This window comes from Acipenser ruthenus, chromosome 44 (assembly GCF_902713425.1).
Source record: "Acipenser ruthenus chromosome 44, fAciRut3.2 maternal haplotype, whole genome shotgun sequence".
Lineage (NCBI taxonomy): Eukaryota > Metazoa > Chordata > Actinopteri > Acipenseriformes > Acipenseridae > Acipenser > Acipenser ruthenus.
This window is the reverse complement of record NC_081232.1, coordinates 8451676-8475000: the sequence shown is the minus strand read 5'-3', so window position 1 is coordinate 8475000 and position 23325 is coordinate 8451676. Positions and strand designations below refer to the sequence as shown.

Sequence of the window (23325 nt, the reverse complement as noted above, 5' to 3'; positions counted from 1 at the left end):
ACACTCACCCTCTCTCCAGCTCTCTCCCTGTCACACTTGCTCTATCTATCTATCTATCTATCTATCTATCTATCTATCTATCTATCTATCTATCTATCTATCTATCTATCTATCTATCTATCTATCTATCTATCTATCTATAAACCCCACAATAAAAACCTTTTCTTTCTGCTACCTATATAGAGTTAATGTAAACTTGATATTAATTAAATGTTATGATATCAATCTGATAAACGCCTCTCTCTTTCCCCTCCCCTCCCGAGATCCGATGCAAGCACAGATATCTATCTTTTTTAAGATCAATTAAAAAAAGCTGTTTGCTTATAAGCCTCTCTCTCTCCCCCTCTCTGTATTATAAATACAGAAATATGTAAATTAAAAAACACAGTTCAACAATAGCCAATTAAAAAGAAAAATGAAATGTTTTCTCTTTCTTTCTTTCTTTCTTTCTTTCTTTCTTTCTTTCTTTCTTTCTTTCTTTCAAATATCCAAATCTAAAATGTTTTTGTTTTTTTTTAGTTACAAATTTCCAGCATGGAAATAACTGAAAACGCTTTCCCTGATAAATACATAGATTGAATAACCGTAGCTACCTTTTTCTTTCTCAATCTCTCTTTCTCTCCCTCTACAGCCTAGTCTCTTCTCTCTCTGTCTCTCTCTCCTCTCTTGCGATCACAAATAAAACCTGCCTCCAAACGCAACCTTATATAGGTGACCCAAAACCTTTTGAAGTCTGCCAAATTGTTTGACACTTCTCCCCTCACCCCTCTGTCTATCTAGCTATCTACCCATCCCTTGCTTCACACCTCCTTCTCCCTCTCTCTCACGCTCCCCCACTCCAAAGGGGGTCTCAACTGCCCGGTAATGAAGTTTAATTGCTAGACCAGGTGCCAAAGTGTTGATAGAGCAGCTTTACTGAGACTATACCTTATAATCTGAATTAGATGGGTCTTGTATCATAAACGTTCTTGCACCATAAGAGACAGGGGAAGGTGGGTCACCTCTATTAGTTTACTGAGCAGTTGCTATCTTATTTTTCCACTCAATTACATTAATCCGTCACACATCTGCCCTGACAGTTTATCTGCTATGATCAAGCTCTTCAGCAACGTTAGTTTATGATTGAACAGAGAAGATTAGTTCAGAGACTGGAGATCCCACAGAAGTTTTCCTTCGCTGTGTTGTGCGAGCTCCATGCTCTACCATTGCTGGCAGCGTCGCCTGAGCTGTTCAGTGTGTTGATCTGTAATAAATCCTGTTCGCCTGCGGGGGGCGTATCAACTTCAACCTCCGTCTGGATCTCCTGCCCGTCGCTCAGCAGAGAACGCACGCCCGCACACGGCTATGACGTCACAAGCATGAATACCCCGTGTCTTTCTAAACGAGGGATTTAGGGGAGCTCCCTGATAAAAGCTGAATCTCAAAACAATAACTGTGTGACTATAGTCATTGTTCCAGCTGTGTGTAATGGTGTTCAAAACCGGATTCATTCAGACAACTTTTAGACAGACAGATAGAGAAAGAGCGAGAGACAAAGACAGAGACAGACAGAGAGAGAGAGACAGAGACAGAGAGACAGACAGAGAGAGAGAAAGAAAGAGAGAGAGAGAGAGAGAGAGAGAGAGAGAGAGAGAGAGAGAGAGAGAGAGAGAGAGAGAGAGAGAGAGAGAGAGAGAGAGAGAGAGAGAGAGATCTCTGGAACCTGTCTCTCCTGGATGTCCTCTTACCTATCTGGACACATGTCTTCTGTGATGGACGCAGTGCTGACTCTAACCCGGTCACTTGTGGTGTCCCTCAAGGGTCTGTTCTTGGGCCTCTTCTCTTCCACATCTACATGCTTCCCTTGGGTCACCTCATCCACCAGCACAGCCTCATGTTTCACTCCCATGCTAACGACACCCAGCTCTACTTAAAACTGGACCCTGGTAGCTCCTCTGCCTGGTCTGGCTCTCGGCCTGCATCCAAGACATCGAGGCCCGGATGTGTGCCAATTGTCTTCAGCTGAACACTAGCAAATCTGAACTCCATCTAGTAGGATCTAAAACTCAAGAATCTCAATATAGCTGCCCTGAAACTGTCTGCTGCTGCCTTCTCCTGCAGTACGAAGCCTTGGTGTGCTTCTGGACAGCAACCTCTCCTTTGATGCCCACATCTCCTCTCCAGTCAAATCCTCCTTCTACCATCTCCGAAACATCTCAAAGGTCCGTCCCTACATTTCCCTCCCAGATGCGGAGATACTCTGTCATGCATTCATCTCCTCTTGACTCTGGGCAGCAGTGTGGAGTAGTGGTTAGGGCTCTGGACTCTTGACCGGAGGGTCGTGGGTTCAATCCCAGGTGGGGGGACACTGCTGCTGTACCCTTGAGCAAGGTACTTTACCTAGATTGCTCCAGTAAAAACCCAACTGTATACATGGGTAACTGTATGTAAAAACAATGTAATTGTATGTAAAAAATAATGTGATATCTTGTAACAATTGTAAGTCGCCCTGGATAAGGGCGTCTGCTAAGAAATAAATAATAATAATAACTCTCTCTACGGTGGTCTCCTGGCACGCGTCATAAACCTACTGCAGCTGGTTCAGAATGCCCCTGCCAGGATCCTTACCAGATGTGAAAAACGTCTTACCCAACTAAAGTTCAGGATTACTTTAGAACTTCTCCTGCTCGTCTGCAAGTCCCTTCATCACACAGGTCCAGAGTATCTCTCCGACCTGCTGACCCGCTGTGCCCCTGCCCACAAGCTGAGGTCCTCCGACTCTGGCCTGCTTGTTATCCCCAAGCAAAAGCGCCCCACACTCGGAGAGCGCTCGTTTAGCTTCATGGCCCCGACTCTCTGGAAGTCTCTCCCAGCTTCGGTGTGTCACGCTCCCACCGTCGCTCGCTTCAAATCAACTCTCAAGACCTGCTTGTTCTCTCTTGCTTTCAATGCTCTTCAAGCCTGATCTCTGTTATCAGCTGTTGTCTAAATTGCTATTTCAGGGTTTTCACACTTTATTTGTATGATTCTGTGTGACAAACGCATCCACAGTGTCTAGAATTCACATCCTAGCCTTGTATTTAATGGAATATGCCTGTATTCAATGTATTTGCATTGTAATATGCTTGTATTCAATGTATTTGCATTGTTTTTTACTGTTTGTATTTAAGGCACTATGTCCTGTATTTCACTGTATTTAATGTATTTGCATTGCTCCTCACTATCTTGTAAAGCGCTTTGTGATGGCGGTCCACTATGAAAGGCGCTATATAAAATAAATATTGATTGATTGATTGATTGATAGATATAGATATAGATATAGATAAATACACAGTAGAATCCCGTTAATCTGTGTTTCAATAATTCACGTTTCGATAATCTGTGCGGTTTAATAATACAGTACATTATCAAAACGTATCAGTGCAGAAGCGGATAGTCATAATTTAATTTAATTCAATTCAATTGAGTACAGTATAGTGGAAGCCAATGGACAGTACTGTATTGTATTTACTAGATAGATAGATAGATAGATAGATAGATAGATAGATAGATAGATAGATAGATAGATAGATAGATAGATAGATAGATAGATAGATAGATAGATGGGTGGATGGGTGGATAGACAGAGACAGGGGAGGAGGAGGGGTGTTAGTCAGAGAGAGGGCATCATTAACAGTGTTGAGTTTGACACCCCAAACTAACCCAAACATCCTGATTCAGAGACCCTGGGGAGAGTGGGGGTAAGTAAACACACATTACACAGATAATAGGAAGGTATTCCAAACTGTATCTGCCCTTATAAAAGCACAGCCAAGTGTGGTAAAGCACAGTAAAAGCATGGTAAAGAATAGGGAAGCATTGTAAAGCACAGAGAGGTCTGGTAAAGCATAGGGAAGCATTGTAAAGCACAGAGAGGTGTGGTAAAGCATAGGGAAGCATTGTAAAGCACAGAGAGGTCTGGTAAAGCATAGGGAAGCATTGTAAAGCACAGAGAGGTCTGGTAAAGCATAGGGAAGCATTGTAAAGCACAGAGAGGTCTGGTAAAGCATAGGGAAGCATTGTAAAGCACAGAGAGGTCTGGTAAAGCATAGGGAAGCATTGTAAAGCACAGAGAGGTCTGGTAAAGCATAGGGAAGCACTGTAAAGCACAGAGAGGTCTGGTAAAGCATAGGGAAGCATTGTAAAGCACAGAGAGGTCTGGTAAAGCATAGGGAAGCACTGTAAAGCACAGAGAGGTCTGGTAAAGCATAGGGAAGCATTGTAAAGCACAGAGAGGTGTGGTAAAGAATAGGGAAGCATTGTAAAGCACAGAGAGGTCTGGTAAAGCATAGGGAAGCACTGTAAAGCACAGAGAGGTCTGGTAAAGCATAGGGAAGCATTGTAAAGCACAGAGAGGTCTGGTAAAGCATAGGGAAGCATTGTAAAGCACAGAGAGGTCTGGTAAAGCATAGGGAAGCATTGTAAAGCACAGAGAGGTCTGGTAAAGCATAGGGAAGCATTGTAAAGCACAGAGAGGTCTGGTAAAGCATAGGGAAGCATTGTAAAGCACAGAGAGGTCTGGTAAAGCATAGGGAAGCATTGTAAAGCACAGAGAGGTCTGGTAAAGCATAGGGAAGCATTGTAAAGCACAGAGAGGTCTGGTAAAGCATAGGGAAGCACTGTAAAGCACAGAGAGGTCTGGTAAAGCATAGGGAAGCATTGTAAAGCACAGAGAGGTCTGGTAAAGCATAGGGAAGCATTGTAAAGCACAGAGAGGTCTGGTAAAGCATAGGGAAGCATTGTAAAGCACAGAGAGGTCTGGTAAAGCATAGGGAAGCATTGTAAAGCACAGAGAGGTCTGGTAAAGCATAGGGAAGCATTGTAAAGCACAGAGAGGTCTGGTAAAGCATAGGGAAGCATTGTAAAGCACAGAGAGGTCTGGTAAAGCATAGGGAAGCATTGTAAAGCACAGAGAGGTCTGGTAAATCACAGGGAAGCATTGTAAAGCACAGAGAGGTCTGGTAAAGCACAGGGAAGCATTGTAAAACACAGAGAGGTCTGGTAAAGCATAGGGAAGCATTGTAAAGCACAGAGAGGTCTGGTAAAGCATAGGGAAGCATTGTAAAGCACAGAGAGGTCTGGTAAAGCATAGGGAAGCATTGTAAAGCACATACAGGTCTGGTAAAGCATAGGGAAGCACTGTAAAGCACAGAGAGGTCTGGTAAAGCATAGGGAAGCATTGTAAAGCACAGAGGTCTGGTAAAGCATAGGGAAGCATTGTGAAGCACAGAGGTGTGGTAAAGCATAGGGAAGCATTGTAAAGCACAGAGAGGTCTGGTAAAGCATAGGGAAGCATTGTAAAGCACAGAGAGGTCTGGTAAAGCATAGGGAAGCATTGTAAAGCACAGAGAGGTCTGGTAAAGCATAGGGAAGCATTGTAAAGCACAGAGAGGTCTGGTAAAGCATAGGGAAGCATTGTAAAGCACAGAGAGGTCTGGTAAATCACAGGGAAGCATTGTAAAGCACAGAGAGGTCTGGTAAAGCACAGGGAAGCATTGTAAAACACAGAGAGGTCTGGTAAAGCATAGGGAAGCATTGTAAAGCACAGAGAGGTATGGTAAAGCATAGGGAAGCACTGTAAAGCACAGAGAGGTCTGATAACGCACAAAGGAAAAGCAACACAGCATTGATTAAAATTGCAATCGGCACATTACGTTAAAATGAGCTTCACACAGCAGTTGCAACACAAGGACTTCAATTGAAGCCGCTGTTTTTTGGTTAATTAAATTGGCTTCAAATGAAAGCAGTTGAACATGTACAACAATTACTATTATGTCTCTAAAATATCAATTCAAATTCCTGCGACTGAAAAAAGGAAAATTGAATTAAAATCTAATTATTGACTGTTTACTACCAGCTTGATCAGCCTCAGTGTGTCTGGGTAACAAGCTCAGGTGTGTCTTTATTGTTAAACTCCTAGTGAAACCAGGAATGGATCAAACTGCTTTGCAGCGAGAGTCTGATTCCCATCCCTGTGATGATAACCAGCTTTATTATTGCAGGGATGGGAATCAGACTCCTATTGCACAGCAGCGTCACCCAGTCCAGGTTTTACTACCAGCTTGATCAGCTCCCAGTGTGTCTGGGTAACAAGCTCAGGTGTGTCTGATTATTAAACTCCTAGGGAAACCAGTTATTTCAATGGCTATGATTATTAATACAACGATATTATAGAAGCACCTTACAAAAAATACACTAATGTTACAAGCTAGATGCTGTAATTAATAATTATGTCTTCGTGGTGTCTGTGTTAGTTTATTAGGAGGAGGAGGCTGTGTGGTCCAGTGGTTAAAGGGCTTGTAACCAGCAGTGTGGAGTAGTGGTTAGAGTTCTGGACTCTTGACCAGAGGGTCGTGGGTTCAATCCCCGGTGGGGACACTGCTGCTGTACCTTTGAGCAAGGTACTTTACCTAGATTGCTCCAGTAAAAACCCAACTGTATAAATGGGTACTTGTATGTAAAAATAATGTGATATCTTGTAACAATTGTAAGTCGCCCTGGATAAGGGCGTCAGCTAAGAAATAAATAAATAATAATAATAACCAGAAGGTCCCCGGTTCAAATCCCATCTCAGGCACTGACACATTGTGTGACCCTGAACAAGTCACTTAACCTCCTTGTGCTCCGTCTTTCTGGTGAGATGTAGTTGTAAGTGACTCTGCAGCTGATGCATAGTTCACACACCCTAGTCTCTGTAAGTCACCTTGGATAAAGGCGTCTGCTAAATAAACAAATAATATTACATTCTGAAGAGAGTTTAGTTTCATTAAAGCTGCAGACAGACAGACAGACAGAGCCCCACAATCCTCTTCAGTTTGACAATACAATAGAATCCCTTCTTCTTGGTGTCTGTGTTAGTTTACTACATTCTGAAAAGTTTAGTTTCATTAAAGCTGCACAGACAGACAGGCATCTCACAATTCTAGTTCTTTATTAAAATGTCATACAAACCAGCACAGCGGCCCTAGTTCTTGTGTCGCTGTAGAGTCAATTTGCATCTTTAATGGAAAAAAGTCAGTGAGATGAAAGCCAAGAGAAGCCGTGTCTGTGAGTATGTTTGTGTTTTCTGTGTAAACAGGAGACATTTGGACTAAGGGATGAAAGAGAGAGGAGGAATCCTGGGGCGGAGGAGTGTGAGAGAGAGGGAGAGGAGAGGTGTGACCCCCCCGAGAGAGGGGGGTAAGGGACAGAATAGGAGGAGATGTTATCATTTGGTGTTTTTATTTTTATTTTGTATTATTATTTATTTTGTAATTGCTTTGGCAATACTTCTGCTGTTCTGAATTGAATTTGAATTCAGATGGAGAGGGAGGGAGGGAGGAAAAGAGAGAGAAAGAAAAAACAGGCAAGGGGAGGGAGAGAGGGGGAAGGGGGGAGAGGAGAGATGGAGGCAGAGAAAGCTGCTTCTGTACAAACAGCACCCAGTCGAAATTAAATCTGTCAGTAGTTTTTATTTTCAAATGCAGCACCACATTCAACACATTGGTTACACACACATTCATTCCTGGTTTCACTGGGAGTTTAATAATCAGACACATCTGAGCTTGTTACCTAGACACACTGGGGGCTGATCAAGCTGGTAGTAAAACCTGGAATGGATCACACTGCTGTGCAATAGGAGTCTTATTTCCATGCCTGAACACACTCCACAATGATCCTCACTCCCGGTATGCGATGATGTCATGCATGTGTGTGTGAGATGATGTCATGTATGTGCGTGATGATGTCATGCTCTCGCGTGTGTCTGTGTGATGATGTCATGTGTGTACGTGATGATGTCCCTCCCAGCGTACCGTGATGATGTCATGCGTTCGTGTGTGTGTGCGTGCATCTGTGTGATGATGTCATGCATGTGTGTGCGTGCGCGTGCATCTGTGTGATGATGTCATGCATGTGTGTGCGTGCGCGTGCATCTGTGTGATGATGTCATGCATGTGTGCGCGTGCATCTGTGTGATGATGTCATGCATGTGTGTGTGTGATGATGTCATGCATGTGTGTGTGTGATGATGTCATGCATGTGTGTGTGTGATGATGTCATGCATGTGTGTGTGTGATGATGTCGCTCCCAGCGTGATGATGTCACGCGCTCGCGTGTGTGATGATGTCACTCCCAGTGCGCGCCTCGCTCCCGTGCGATTATCTCAAGGAATCGCGCGTGGCTGGCGTACAGCTGGAGAGTGGAGTCGATCTCCACCCAGGCCACCTTCCCAGCGTCGTCACCGGCCTCCAGAGGCAACTGAGCCACACTGGAACCTGCAGGGAACCAGTACAGAGTTAATACAGAGAGATACTGGAACCAGTACAGAGTTAATACAGAGAGGTACTGGAACCAGTACAGAGTTAATACAGAGAGGTACTGGAACCAGTACAGAGTTAATACAGAGATACTGGAACCAGTACAGAGTTAATACAGAGATACTGGAACCAGTACAGAGTTAATACAGAGATACTGGAACCAGTACAGAGTTAATACAGAGAGATACTGGAACCAGTACAGAGTTAATACAGAGAGGTACTGGAACCAGTACAGAGTTAATACAGAGATACTGGAACCAGTACAGAGTTAATACAGAGATACTGGAACCAGTACAGAGTTAATACAGAGATACTGGAACCAGTACAGAGTTAATACAGAGAGATACTGGAACCAGTACAGAGTTAATACAGAGAGGTACTGGAACCAGTACAGAGTTAATACAGAGATACTGGAACCAGTACAGAGTTAATACAGAGATACTGGAACCAGTACAGAGTTAATACAGAGATACTGGAACCAGTACAGAGTTAATACAGAGATACTGGAACCAGTACAGAGTTAATACAGAGATACTGGAACCAGTACAGAGTTAATACAGAGATACTGGAACCAGTACAGAGTTAATACAGAGATACTGGAACCAGTACAGAGTTAATACAGAGATACTGGAACCAGTACAGAGTTAATACAGAGATACTGGAACCAGTACAGAGTTAATACAGAGAGATACTGGAACCAGTACAGAGTTAATACAGAGAGGTACTGGAACCAGTACAGAGTTAATACAGAGATACTGGAACCAGTACAGAGTTAATACAGAGATACTGGAACCAGTACAGAGTTAATACAGAGATACTGGAACCAGTACAGAGTTAATACAGAGATACTGGAACCAGTACAGAGTTAATACAGAGATACTGGAACCAGTACAGAGTTAATACAGAGATACTGGAACCAGTACAGAGTTAATACAGAGATACTGGAACCAGTACAGAGTTAATACAGAGATACTGGAACCAGTACAGAGTTAATACAGAGAGATACTGGAACCAGTACAGAGTTAATACAGAGATACTGGAACCAGTACAGAGTTAATACAGAGATACTGGAACCAGTACAGAGTTAATACAGAGAGATACTGGAACCAGTACAGAGTTAATACAGAGATACTGGAACCAGTACAGAGTTAATACAGAGAGATACTGGAACCAGTACAGAGTTAATACAGAGAGATACTGGAACCAGTACAGAGTTAATACAGAGATACTGGAACCAGTACAGAGTTAATACAGAGAGATACTGGAACCAGTACAGAGTTAATACAGAGATACTGGAACCAGTAAACTAAACCAGTACAGGGTTAATACAGCTGGAACCAAGCAGTGAGTAGAGCATTCTGGGAGATGTAGTTTTTTAACTCACCTGAGGCATCATGGTAGTTGACAGCTACAGTCTCCATCCAGGCATTGTCGGTGTTTCTGGGATCGTCTACGTAGCCTTTATACACCTGAGAGAGAGAGAGAGAGATTGTGATTGACTATGCTGCATAGCTCTGTGATCCATTATTTCTCCTGACGGACTAAGTGACCCATTGTGTTCGACAGCTCTGTGATCGACCCTCTCACCTGGAAGCTCAGCGTATTGTATAGCTCTGTGATCGACTGTGAGTTGAACAGCTCTGTGATCGACTCAGTGTATTGTACAGCTCTGTGATCGACAGCTGTTGAACAGATCTGTGATCGACCCTCTCACCTGGAAGCTGTATAGCTCTGTGATCGACCCTCTCACCTGAAAGCTGGGGCTGTTGAAGAGCTCTGTGATCTGCTGCTTCAGCGTCTCTCTCTGCTCCTTTGTTTTCTGCAGTGCGTTCAGGGCCTCTTCCCCAAACTCCCTCCTCAGAGTCACCGAGACCCTCTCTCCCGGATCCACCATTCCCTGAAACCAGAGACAGCACAGCAGGGCTTGGAATGAGACAGCAGTGTGATCCAGTCCTGGTTTTACAATGAGACTGATAATCAGACACACCTGAGCTTGTTACCTAGACACACTGGGGCTGATCAAGCTGGTAGTAAAACCTGGAATGGGTGACACTGCTATGCGATAGGAGTCTGACTCCCATCCCTGCGATAATAATGCTGGTTATCATCACAGGGATGGGAATCAGACTCCCGTTGCACAGCAGTGTGATCCATTCCTGGTTTCACTAGGAGTTTAATAATAAGACACACCTGAGCTTCTTAACCAGCATTGTTATTGATTATGACAGCTGAGTTTGCAAGGAACCAAGTCAGTGTCAGCGTTTCAGAGGGGAAGGAAATGACAGCTGCACACTTCCCCTTAATGGTCAAGAGAGATGGATACAAAATGACTTCTCTTGAATTTAAATCAAGGGAAGTAATGTTAAAACTTTACAATGCATTAGTAAGACCTCACCTAGAATATTGTGTTCAGTTCTGGTCACCTCGTTACAAAAAGGATATTGCTGCTCTAGAAAGAGTGCAAAGAAGAGCAACCAGAATTATCCCGGGTTTAAAAGGCATGTCGTATGAAGACAGGCTAAAAGAATTGAATCTATTTAGTCTTGAACAAAGAAGACTACACGGTGATCTGATTCAAGCATTCAAAATCCTAAAAGGTATAGACAATGTCGACCCAGGGGACTTTTTTGACCTGAGAAAAGAAACAAGGACCAGGGGTCACAAATGGAGATTAGATAAAGGGTCATTCAGAACAGAAAATAGGAGGCACTTTTTTACACAGAGAATTGTGAGGGTCTGGAACCAACTCCCCAGTAATGTTGTTGAAGCTGACACCCTGGGATCCTTCAAGAAGCTGCTTGATGAGATTCTGGGATCAATAAGCTACTAACAACCAAACGAGCAAGATGGGCTGAATGGCCTCCTCTCGTTTGTAAACTTTCTTATGTTCTTAAATACTAACAGCGACACAGACACACAGAGAGACAGACACAAACACAGACACACACACAGATACAAACACATACACAGATACACACACACAGATACAAACACAGACACACAAACACACAGATACAAACACATACACAGATACACACACACACAGAGATAGACAGACACACACACACACAGATACAAACACAGACACACACACACAAATAAAAACACAGACACAATTAGAGACACACACAGACACAAACAGACACACACACAGACACACAGACACAAACACACACAGATACAAACACAGACACACACAGGTACAAACACAGACATACACAGATACAAATACACACACACACACACACACACAGATACAACACAGACACACACACACAGATACAAACACACACACACACACACAGATACAAACACACACACACACACACAGATACAAACACACACAGATACAACACAGACACACACACACAGATACAAACACACACACACACACACACAGATACAAACAGACACACACAGATACAAACACACACACACACACAGATACAAACACACACACACATACAAACACACACACACAGAGATACAAACACACACACACAGAGATACAAACACACACACACAGAGATACAAACACAGACACACAGACACAGACACACAGACACAGACACACACACACAGGTACAATCACAGACACACACAGACACATAGACACAGACACACACTCACCCCTGGAATGGCCCACTCTCCGCAGTCCTTGCGCTTGATTGACACAAACTGCAGGATGGGATTCTTTGAACCCGGGTGCAAAACCTTCCTTCCCTCGCTGTCTCTCTTCCACCTGGCAGAAAAAACACAGGGGCGGGGTCAGGACTACAGCTCCCAGCCTGCCCTGGGGCAGCCCGCACATGTCAGCCCTGCAGAGAACTGAAGGGGCTGCTGGGTGATGTAGTCTATTAAACTAATGCTGAAACCTCTGACCCTAGAAAGATGTAACTTAACTGAAAGTGCAGAACTACAGCTCCCAGCATGCCCTGGGGCAGCATACACCAGGGCTGCTGGGAAATGTAGTTTATTTTTTAAAAGTGTTGTTTTTTACCTGGTGATGATGGGATCGGCAGCATGATTGGGACCCCAGCGTCCCAGTAAGCCCCTCCCAGTAATCCCAGTTCGACCATGAGGGTTCCTGGAAACAGATTATTATTATTATTATTATTATTATTATTATTATTATTATTATTATTATTATTTATTTCTTAGCAGGCGCCCTTATCCAGGACGACTTACAATGGTTACAAGATATCACATTATTTTTTACATACAATTCCCCATTTATACAGTTGGGTTTTTACTGGAGCAATCTAGGTAAAGTACCTTGCTCAAGGGCACAGCAGCAGTGTCCCCCACCTGGGATTGAACCCACGACCCTCCGGTCAAGAGTCCAGAGCCCTGACCACTACTCCACACTGCTGCCCCACAAATATTATTATTATTATTATTATTATTATTATTATTATTATTATTATTATTATTATTATTAAACACAGACAGGCAGAGACACACACACACACGCACCCACGCTCGCACACACACTCACACACTCAGTCTCACTCACAGTGGGTAGCCGTTCTCCACTCTGTATGTCCCCTCATGGCTGCGTCTGTCCACTGCATTGTCCAGCGCATTGAACTTAGGACAGAACCCGCTGTCCACTCTGTGGGGACAGAAAATAACAAGGACACAACTGATAAGACACAGATTTCAACAAAACGTACCGGTAAATATGGCAGAGATAATTAGACAGACAGACAGACATGGGAATCAGACTCCTATTGCACAGCAGTGTCGCCCATTCCAGGTTTTACTACCAGCTTGATCAGCCCCCAGTGTGTCTGAGTAACAAGCTCAGGTGTGTCTGATTTTTAAACTCCCAGTGAAACCAGGAATGGATCACACTGCTGTGCAGCGGGAGTCTGATTCCCAGCCCTGTGATGATAACCAGCATTATTATTGCAGGGATGGGAATCAGACTCCTATTGCACAGCAGTGTCACCCAGTCCAGGTTTTACTACCAGCTTGATCAGCCCCCAGTGTGTCTAGGTAACAAGCTCAGGTGTGTCTGATTTTTAAACTCCCAGTGAAACCAGGACTGGATCACACTGCTGTGTAATGGGAGTCTGATTCCCAGGCCTGCAGACAGACAAACAGATATCCGCACTGACAGACATACAGACAGAATGACAGAGAGACAGATAAAGACAAACGCAGGGACAGACAGAAACACAAACACAGACAGACAGACACAGTAGATATAGACAGACAGACAGACAGACACAGTAGATATAGACAGGCAGACAGACAGACACAGTAGATATAGACAGACAGACAGACAGACAGACAAACACAGTAGATATAGACAGACAGACAGACAGACAGACAGACAGTCACAGTAGATATAAACAGGCAGACAGACAGACAGACAAACACAGTAGATATAGACAGACAGACAGACAGACAGACAGTCACAGTAGATATAAACAGACAGACAGACAGACAGACACAGTAGATATAGACAGACAGACAGACAGACACAGTAGATATAGACAGACAGACAGACAGACACAGTAGATATAGACAGACAGACAGACAGACACAGTAGATATAGACAGACAGACAGACAGACAGACAGACACAGTAGATATAAACAGACAGACAGAGACAGACAGTCACAGTAGATATAGACAGACAGACAGACAGACACAGTAGATATAGACAGACAGACAGACAGACACAGTAGATATAGACAGACAGACAGTCACAGTAGATATAGACAGACAGACAGTCACAGTAGATATAGACAGACAGACAGACACAGTAGATATAGACAGACAGACAGACAGACAGAGTAAATATCGACAGACAGACAGACACAGTAGATATAGACAGACAGACAGACAGACACAGTAGATATAGACAGACAGACAGACAGAGTAAATATAGACAGACAGACAGACAGACAGACACAGTAGATATAGACAGACAGACAGACAGTCACAGTAGATATAAACAGACAGACAGACAGACACAGTAGATATAGACAGACAGACAGACAGAGTAAATATAGACAGACAGACAGACAGACAGACACAGTAGATATAGACAGACAGACAGACACAGTAGATATAGACAGACAGACAGACAGACAGACACAGTAGATATAGACAGACAGACAGACAGTCACAGTAGATAGACAGACAGACAGACAGACACAGTAGATATAGACAGACAGACAGACAGACAGACACAGTAGATATAGACAGACAGACAGACACAGTAGATATAGACAGACAGACAGACAGACACAGTAGATATAGACAGACAGACAGACAGACAGACAGACAGTCACAGTAGATATAGACAGACAGACACAGTAGATATAGACAGACAAGCACTCACCCAATCTCTGGGTCGGCCCACACTGGCCCGCTGCTCACGTTCGGCGCTGTATACCGGACCGGGCTGTACTGCGGGCACGCTGACCCCCAGCTTACCCCCTCGTTCGGGACGGGCCACCGCGCCACATCCGAGCCCGGGTACACCCGGCAGCGCGCGTTCGAGTGGAGGGGCGGCATGGCGAGAAAGCAAACCGGAGCAGACTGGGAGAACTGGGAGCACTGGGAGAGAGGAGGCTTCGACAGGCAAGACAGCAATCTGACGGGAAAGACAGAAAATCAATGAATGAAATGAATATATTAATACATAACAATGATATCCATCCATCCATCCATCTCTATGTATCTATCTATCTATCGTGAGACGTAGTTGTAAGTGACTCTGCAGCTGATGCATAGTTCACACACCCTAGTCTCTGTAAGTCACCTTGGATAAATAATAATAATCTATCTATATATTTAATTATTAATATTATTTATTTCTTAGCAGACACCCTTATCCAGGGCGACTTACAGTCATAAACAAAAACACATTTCAATAATAATAATATATATATATAAAAAAAAAAATATATATATATATATTACTACATAAATTATTAAATAAATTATGATTGTATACATACATAAATACAGAAAATATATTAATACATAACATAAATATAATAATAATACATACATACATAAATAAAATATTATTATTATTATTATTATTATTATTATTATTATTATTATTATTATTATCATCATCATATTTAAACACAGTGTAGTTTACAGTCAGTGCAAATAATAACACTACTAGAACACAATATGAACTAGGATGCTGTGTATAATAATAACACTACTAGAACACAATATGAACTAGGATGCTGTGTATAATAATAACACTACTAGAATCCAATATGAACTAGGATACTGTGTATAATAATAACACTATTAGAATACAATATGAACTAGGATGCTGTGTATAATAATAACACTACTAGAATCCAATATGAACTAGGATGCTGTGTATAATAATAACACTACTAGAATACAATATGAACTAGGATGCTGTGTATAATAATAACACTACTAGAATACAATATGAACTAGGATGCTATGTATAATAATAACACTACTAGAATCCAATATGAACTAGGATGCTCTGTATAATAATAACACTACTAGAATACAATATGAACTAGGATGCTGTGTATAATAATAACACTACTAGAATACAATATGAACTAGGATGCTGTGTATAATAATAACACTACTAGAATACAATATGAACTAGGATGCTGTGTATAATAATAACACTACTAGAATACAATATGAACTAGGATGCTATGTATAATAATAGCACTACTAGAATCCAATATGAACTAGGATGCTCTGTATAATAATAACACTACTAGAATCCAATATGAACTAGGATGCTCTGTATAATAATAACACTACTAGAATCCAATATGAACTAGGATGCTCTGTATAATAATAACACTACTAGAATCCAATATGAACTAGGATGCTGTGTATAATAATAACACTACTAGAATCCAATATGAACTAGGATGCTGTGTATAATAATAACACTACTAGAATACAATATGAACTAGGATGCTCTGTATAATAATAACACTACTAGAATACAATATGAACTAGGATGCTCTGTATAATAATAACACTACTAGAATCCAATATGAACTAGGATGCTGTGTATAATAATAACACTACTAGAATCCAATATGAACTAGGATGCTGTGTATAATAATAACACTACTAGAATCCAATATGAACTAGGATGCTGTGTATAATAATAACACTACTAGAATACAATCTGAACTAGGATGCTCTGTATAATAATAACACTACTAGAATCAAATATGAACTAGGATGCTCTGTATAATAATAACACTACTAGAATACAATATGAACTAGGATGCTCTGTATAATAATAACACTACTAGAATACAATATGAACTAGGATGCTCTGTATAATAATAACACTACTAGAATACAATCTGAACTAGGATGCTCTGTATAATAATAACACTACTAGAATCCAATATGAACTAGGATGCTGTGTATAATAATAACACTACTAGAATCCAATATGAACTAGGATGCTGTGTATAATAATAACACTACTAGAATCCAATATGAACTAGGATGCTGTGTATAATAATAACACTACTAGAATACAATCTGAACTAGGATGCTCTGTATAATAATAACACTACTAGAATCAAATATGAACTAGGATGCTCTGTATAATAATAACACTACTAGAATACAATATGAACTAGGATGCTCTGTATAATAATAACACTACTAGAATACAATATGAACTAGGATGCTATGTATAATAATAACACTACTAGAATACAATATGAACTAGGATGCTGTGTATAATAATAACACTACTAGAATACAATATGAACTAGGATGCTCTGTATAATAATAACACTACTAGAATACAATCTGAACTAGGATGCTCTGTATAATAATAACACTACTAGAATCCAATATGAACTAGGATGCTGTGTATAATAATAACACTACTAGAATCCAATATGAACTAGGATGCTGTGTATAATAATAACACTACTAGAATCCAATATGAACTAGGATGCTATGTATAATAATAACACTACTAGAATCCAATATGAACTAGGATGCTCTGTATAATAATAACACTACTAGAATCCAATATGAACTAGGATGCTGTGTATAATAATAACACTACTAGAATACAATATGAACTAGGATGCTGTGTATAATAATAACACTACTAGAATCCAATATGAACTAGGATGCTATGTATAATAATAACACTGCTAGAATCCAATATGAACTAGGATGCTATGTATAATAATAACACTACTAGAATCCAATATGAACTAGGATGCTGTGTATAATAATAACACTACTAGAATCCAATATGAACTAGGATGCTGTGTATAATAATAACACTACTAGAATACAATATGAACTAGGATGCTATGTATAATAATAACACTACTAGAATCCAATATGAACTAGGATGCTGTGTATAATAATAACACTACTAGAATACAATATGAACTAGGATGCTCTGTATAATAATAACACTACTAGAATCCAATATGAACTAGGATGCTCTGTATAATAATAACACTACTAGAATACAATATGAACTAGGATGCTATGTATAATAATAACACTACTAGAATCCAATATGAACTAGGATGCTATGTATAATAATAACACTACTAGAATACAATATGAACTAGGATGCTATGTATAATAATAACACTACTAGAATCCAATATGAACTAGGATGCTATGTATAATAATAACACTACTAGAATACAATATGAACTAGGATGCTGTGTATAATAATAACACTACTAGAATACAATATGAACTAGGATGCTGTGTATAATAATAACACTACTAGAATACAATATGAACTAGGATGCTCTGTATAATAATAACACTACTAGAATCCAATATGAACTAGGATGCTATGTATAATAATAACACTACTAGAATACAATATGAACTAGGATGCTCTGTATAATAATAACACTACTAGAATCCAATATGAACTAGGATGCTATGTATAATAATAACACTACTAGAATACAATATGAACTAGGATGCTATGTATAATAATAACACTGCTAGAATACAATATGAACTAGGATGCTATGTATAATAATAACACTACTAGAATCCAATATGAACTAGGATGCTCTGTATAATAATAACACTACTAGAATCCAATATGAACTAGGATGCTCTGTATAATAATAACACTACTAGAATCCAATATGAACTAGGATGCTATGTATAATAATAACACTACTAGAATCCAATATGAACTAGGATGCTCTGTATAATAATAACACTACTAGAATACAATATGAACTAGGATGCTATGTATAATAATAACACTACTAGAATACAATATGAACTAGGATGCTCTGTATAATAATAACACTACTAGAATCCAATATGAACTAGGATGCTGTGTATAATAATAACACTACTAGAATACAATATGAACTAGGATGTGATAGTTACCTACTGACTCACATGGTGGCTACCCAAGCTTTTATGTTATAAATCAGGGCGTGGTCAGATCGTGGCTTTCAATTCTAATTCCATTTTCGATTCCTTTTTTTTTTAAAGGAAGCGATTAGAATTGTTATTTTAAAAGACTGCATAACAACTCTCATGATGGTTCAACTCGAGTTTGATTTGAAGCCGATTTACAGGACAGACAAAAAACAGCAGCTTCAATAATCCTAATAATAATAATAATAATAATAATAATAATAATAATAATATTGAGATAGTTCTCTTAAAATATATAAATTTAAATTTCTGTCGGCTAAATTAAAAGAGCTCTTTACGATAATAAAACCTGCGTTTTTATAATAGATAGTACTGTTTACTTACCGATCTTTCCCGGAACAAGTGGCGTATCTCAAGCCCAGCACAGTTAAAACTAAACTGACAGATCCAGCCCCGTTTCTAAACGACCGTATCATCGCAACAGAAACCAGTGTAACCAGCTTACTGGGGGCGTGCCCTCACATAACAGGGCGGGGAATGGGCTTCTATAGCGAGTGAAGCCGTCCGGCCGCCATTTTAGGTAAGGGAAGCCCAGGCTTTGCCATTTTGAGAAACTATGAAGTTTGCTTTTTATTTTTTTCCTTCTTGAATTCACTGACGCCTTTGCAACTCTGAAACCGTTAAAATATATTTAACTGTCGTCTAATCAAAACATGCGCCAGAAAAATAGATCAGCGAGCCCCATTTAAACACAATCAGAACTGATAAATAATAGTTTGTTTTTGAATGGCGCTAATACCACCTAATGAATTACTCAGTTTTGTTTTCAAAAAACAAAACGTGAATACATTATCAAAACCGGGACGATTTAACAATTAAACTTTCTCAGACCAGTAAAAACAAACGCCCAAACAACTTCCGCTTCGAAAACGCGGAAGCGCCTGTTCAGATCCGGTACGTCATGCTGTTTTCCGGTATTTTTCATCTTTTTAAAATTGAATTTATCATATTTTTTTTTCCACCATTAGAAAATAGTACCAAATATTTATCAGACTGTAATCTGGGGCTATTTTGGACAGTTTGGGCACATTTGTTGTAGTACTTTTTTTTATAATAGAACTAAGTTATTATTATTATTATTATTATTATTATTATTATTATTATTATTATTATTATTATTATTATTATTATTATTTATTTATTGCAGTCGTAAACAAAAATACATTTCAAAATACGTTTGTGATATATTACCTTAGGGCTATATAATAGAGTTGAAATATTTTTGTAAGACGTGACTTAAAGACCGTTTTAATTAATTAATTTATTTAAAATGTGAGCAATGTTCCAGGGCTTTCTGGAGTCTTTGGACACCCCTTAAAAACTGTGACTTTAAACATTCCTCGTTTCAACACTGGACACCTGAGAACGTTTATTAATAATAATAATAATAATAATAATAATAGTGTAGTTTGTCCACAGGAGAAAATACATTGTTTCACTGAACGCTGAGTCCATCAACGTGCCTTCTTCCATATAATCATGGTAGCTAGAGCACTAAATTTTCTTTTATACGTTTGAACCATTTCTGCAATCCTACGCCCTTCCGCTAAGAGGATTTCCTAGTCTGAAATTTAAAATGTTAACACCCTCACATGATCAGTGACGAGATGAAAAATCACATGATATTATTATTTCTTAGCAGACGCCCTTATCCAGGGCGACTGACAATTGTTACAAGATATCACATTATTTTTACATACAATTCCCCATTTATACAGTTGGGTTTTTACTGGAGCAATCTAGGTAAAGTACATTGCTCAAGGGTACAGCAGCAGTGTCCCCCCACCTGGGATTGAACCCACAACCCTCCGGTCAAGAGTCCAGAGCCCTAACCGCTACTAATAATTATTCTTGGTACATATGCAAAACTGTTTCTGCCCAGAGTTACCCCCAAATAAGTCTCACTTCTTGGAGAGAATAATACTGGACAGGTCGTTTTGTATGTGTGTAGAGACATTTTCATTCCTCGCACAAACCCCTGGTCCTTGTTTCTTTTTTCAGGTCCCCTGGGTCGACATTGTCTATACCTTTTAGGATTTTGAATGCTTGAATCAGATCACCGCGTAGTCTTCTGTGTTCAAGACTGAATAGATTCAATTATTTCAGCCTGTCTGCATGCGACATGCCTTTATAACACTAAACGGAACACAAAATTAAGACTAGTTTATCCAGGTCTGGAAGGTAACTAGCACACAAAATTGAAAGAATGCCGATTATCCCCTAAAATATTCTGCACCGTTCTGTAGTATGTATAGAGCCCGGATAGCTCAGTCGGTAGAGCATCAGACTTTTAATCTGAGGGTCCAGGGTTCAAGTCCCTGTTTGGGCGGTTAATTTTTTTTTTTTTTTAAACTTGTATTTATTTATATTAAAATAATATATATATTTAAATTATAAGGCATGTTCAGATTTTTTTTTTTTTTAAGGATTCTAATTTTTTTTTTCAATCTTTGTAAAGTGATTTAGAGCATTTTGAAATACACGCGAACAGAATGCCCGCTCGTACTTATGCAAGATATTTTATGCCAAAAATTAAAAAAAATAAATAATAATAAGTCGAAATAAAAATAATAATTTAGTAAATAAATAAATAAATACACACATAAATAATATTCAGTTATGTATTTATATATTTCGATATTGATTTATTTATGTGTTTATTTATTCACTTATATTTATTCATTCGTGTATTTATTTCTACATCGATTTTTAAGAATGTCCTTTTAAAATAAGGTTGTTTTAAAATATCCTTTTGTATCGCCCTGGATAAATAAGGGCGTTAGCTGAGAAATAAAGACTTGTATTGTAGTAGCGCTTGGACGCCGCCAGAGGGCGCCGTAAATAAGAAACTGCAGCGGCACTGCGGATAAAAAAACACTGCATGAATACGTCACGCACTGCAGGTCTGAAATCTGCGGCAGTGAAGCACGCCTAGCTTCAGGCTGCTTAGCCGTTTCAGACAATGCGACCGCGTGTGGCGTCAGATTAAAAAAACTAAAAACCTCTTCTAGTCTTTATAGAGATGGGAGACTAGCAAGCAAATGCATGCGAGCCTCATATGAGATGGATGCCATTTTCAGCCTATGTATAAAGCAATGGGATATTTATTAAAAATATTATTATTATTTTAATTAAATACAAAATATATTTATTGTGGATCCAACGCTACTTTTTAAAGATATTTTCAATTTTTGGTATCTATCTATCTATCTACCTATGTCTGTCTGTCTGTCTGTCTGTCTGTCTTACATATGAATCACAGACAGACAGGGGGCATGGGCTAATGAAAAGGTCACAGTATCAGCTGAAGGTCAGAGAGAGAAAGAGCGAGGGATTGAGTTACTGAAAGAGAGGAGGGGTTCTAGAGCTCTGTGGAAAGGTCATTACTGGTGAGAGAAGGAGGGCTAGAGAGGGTAGAGAGGGGAGGGATAGGGAGAGGGGAGAAGAGAGGGGGAGGGATAGGGAGAGAGGGGAGAAGAGAGGGGGTACAGAGGGGAGGGATAGGGAGAGGGGAGGAGAGAGGGGGAGGGATAGGGAGAGAGGGGAGAAGAGAGGGGGTAGAGAGGGGAGGGATAGGGAGAGAGGGGAGGAGAGAGAGGGGGAGGGATAGGGAGAGAGGAGAAGAGAGGGGGTAGAGAGGGGAGGGATAGGGAGAGAGGGGGTAGAGAGGGGGAGGGATAGGGAGAGAGGGGAGGAGAGAGAGGGGGAGGGATAGGGAGAGAGGGGAGAAGAGAGGGGGTAGAGAGGGGAGGGATAGGGAGAGGGGAGGAGAGAGAGGGGTAGAGAGAGGAGGGATAGGGAGAGAGGGGAGGAGAGAGAGGGAGGGATAGGGAGAGGGGAGGAGAGAGAGGGGGAGGGATAGGGAGAGAGGAGAAGAGAGGGGGTAGAGAGGGGAGGGATAGGGAGAGAGGGGAGGAGAGAGAGGGGGAGGGATAGGGAGAGAGGGGAGAAGAGAGGGGGTAGAGAGGGGAGGGATAGGGAGAGGGGAGGAGAGAGAGGGGGAGGGATAGGGAGAGAGGGGAGAAGAGAGAGGGGGAGGGATAGGGAGAGAGGGGAGAAGAGAGGGGGTAGAGAGGGGAGGGATAGGGAGAGGGGAGGAGAGAGAGGGGTAGAGAGAGGAGGGATAGGGAGAGAGGGGAGGAGAGAGAGGGAGGGATAGGGAGAGGGGAGGAGAGAGAGGGGGAGGGATAGGGAGAGAGGAGAAGAGAGGGGGTAGAGAGGGGAGGGATAGGGAGAGAGGGGAGGAGAGAGAGGGGGAGGGATAGGGAGAGAGGGGAGAAGAGAGGGGGTAGAGAGGGGAGGGATAGGGAGAGGGGAGGAGAGAGAGGGGGAGGGATAGGGAGAGAGGGGAGAAGAGAGGGGGTAGAGAGGGGAGGGATGGGGAGGAGAGAGAGGGGGAGGGATAGGGAGAGGGGAGGAGAGAGAGGGGGAGGGATAGGGAGAGAGGGGAGAAGAGAGGGGGTAGAGAGGGGAGGGATAGGGAGAGAGGGGAGGAGAGAGAGGGGGAGGGATAGGGAGAGAGGAGAAGAGAGGGGGTAGAGAGGTGAGGG

At 41.0% G+C, this 23325-nt stretch overlaps 2 protein-coding genes and 1 non-coding gene across 3 annotated transcripts in view; 1 reads left to right on the top strand and 2 right to left on the bottom strand.

Annotated features, from left to right (window-relative positions):
• Positions 1–4231, bottom strand: part of tbx6 (T-box transcription factor 6) — an 11174-nt gene extending 6943 nt beyond the window's left edge. The window contains exon 1 of the mRNA XM_033997835.3: positions 1–4231. This exon is cut by the window's left edge and continues 156 nt beyond it. The gene's annotated coding sequence lies outside the window, so the exon portion shown is untranslated.
• Positions 4232–7449: 3218 nt separating this feature from the next.
• On the bottom strand, positions 7450–19635 carry nudt9 (nudix (nucleoside diphosphate linked moiety X)-type motif 9). Its single transcript, XM_059012337.1, has 8 exons — positions 19100–19635; positions 14673–14927; positions 12832–12930; positions 12316–12402; positions 11946–12057; positions 10066–10212; positions 9700–9784; positions 7450–8273 (listed from the first exon to the last, which is right to left on the bottom strand). The coding sequence occupies exons 1-8, from the start codon at positions 19189–19191 to the stop codon at positions 8125–8127; spliced, it is 1026 nt and encodes a 341-aa protein (XP_058868320.1). The 5' UTR covers positions 19192–19635; the 3' UTR covers positions 7450–8124.
• A 1396-nt stretch (positions 19636–21031) lies between these two features.
• On the top strand, positions 21032–21104 carry trnak-uuu (transfer RNA lysine (anticodon UUU)). Its single transcript has one exon. It is a non-coding gene; the product is annotated as a tRNA-Lys (tRNA).
• Positions 21105–23325: the final 2221 nt, after the last annotated feature.

Bases quoted from the DNA above. Each gene is read 5' to 3' on its own strand.
- nudt9 (XM_059012337.1), bottom strand. From the start codon at position 19,191: ATGATACGGTCGTTTAGAAACGGGGCTGGATCTGTCAGTTTAGTTTTA. The intron at 14,928-19,099 runs GTAAGTAAACAG...CTTTCCCGTCAG, and splicing joins ACTTGTTCCGGGAAAGATCG to ATTGCTGTCTTGCCTGTCGA. The intron at 9,785-10,065 runs GTGAGAGGGTCG...TCTCTCTCTCAG, and splicing joins TCAACAGCCCCAGCTTTCAG to GTGTATAAAGGCTACGTAGA.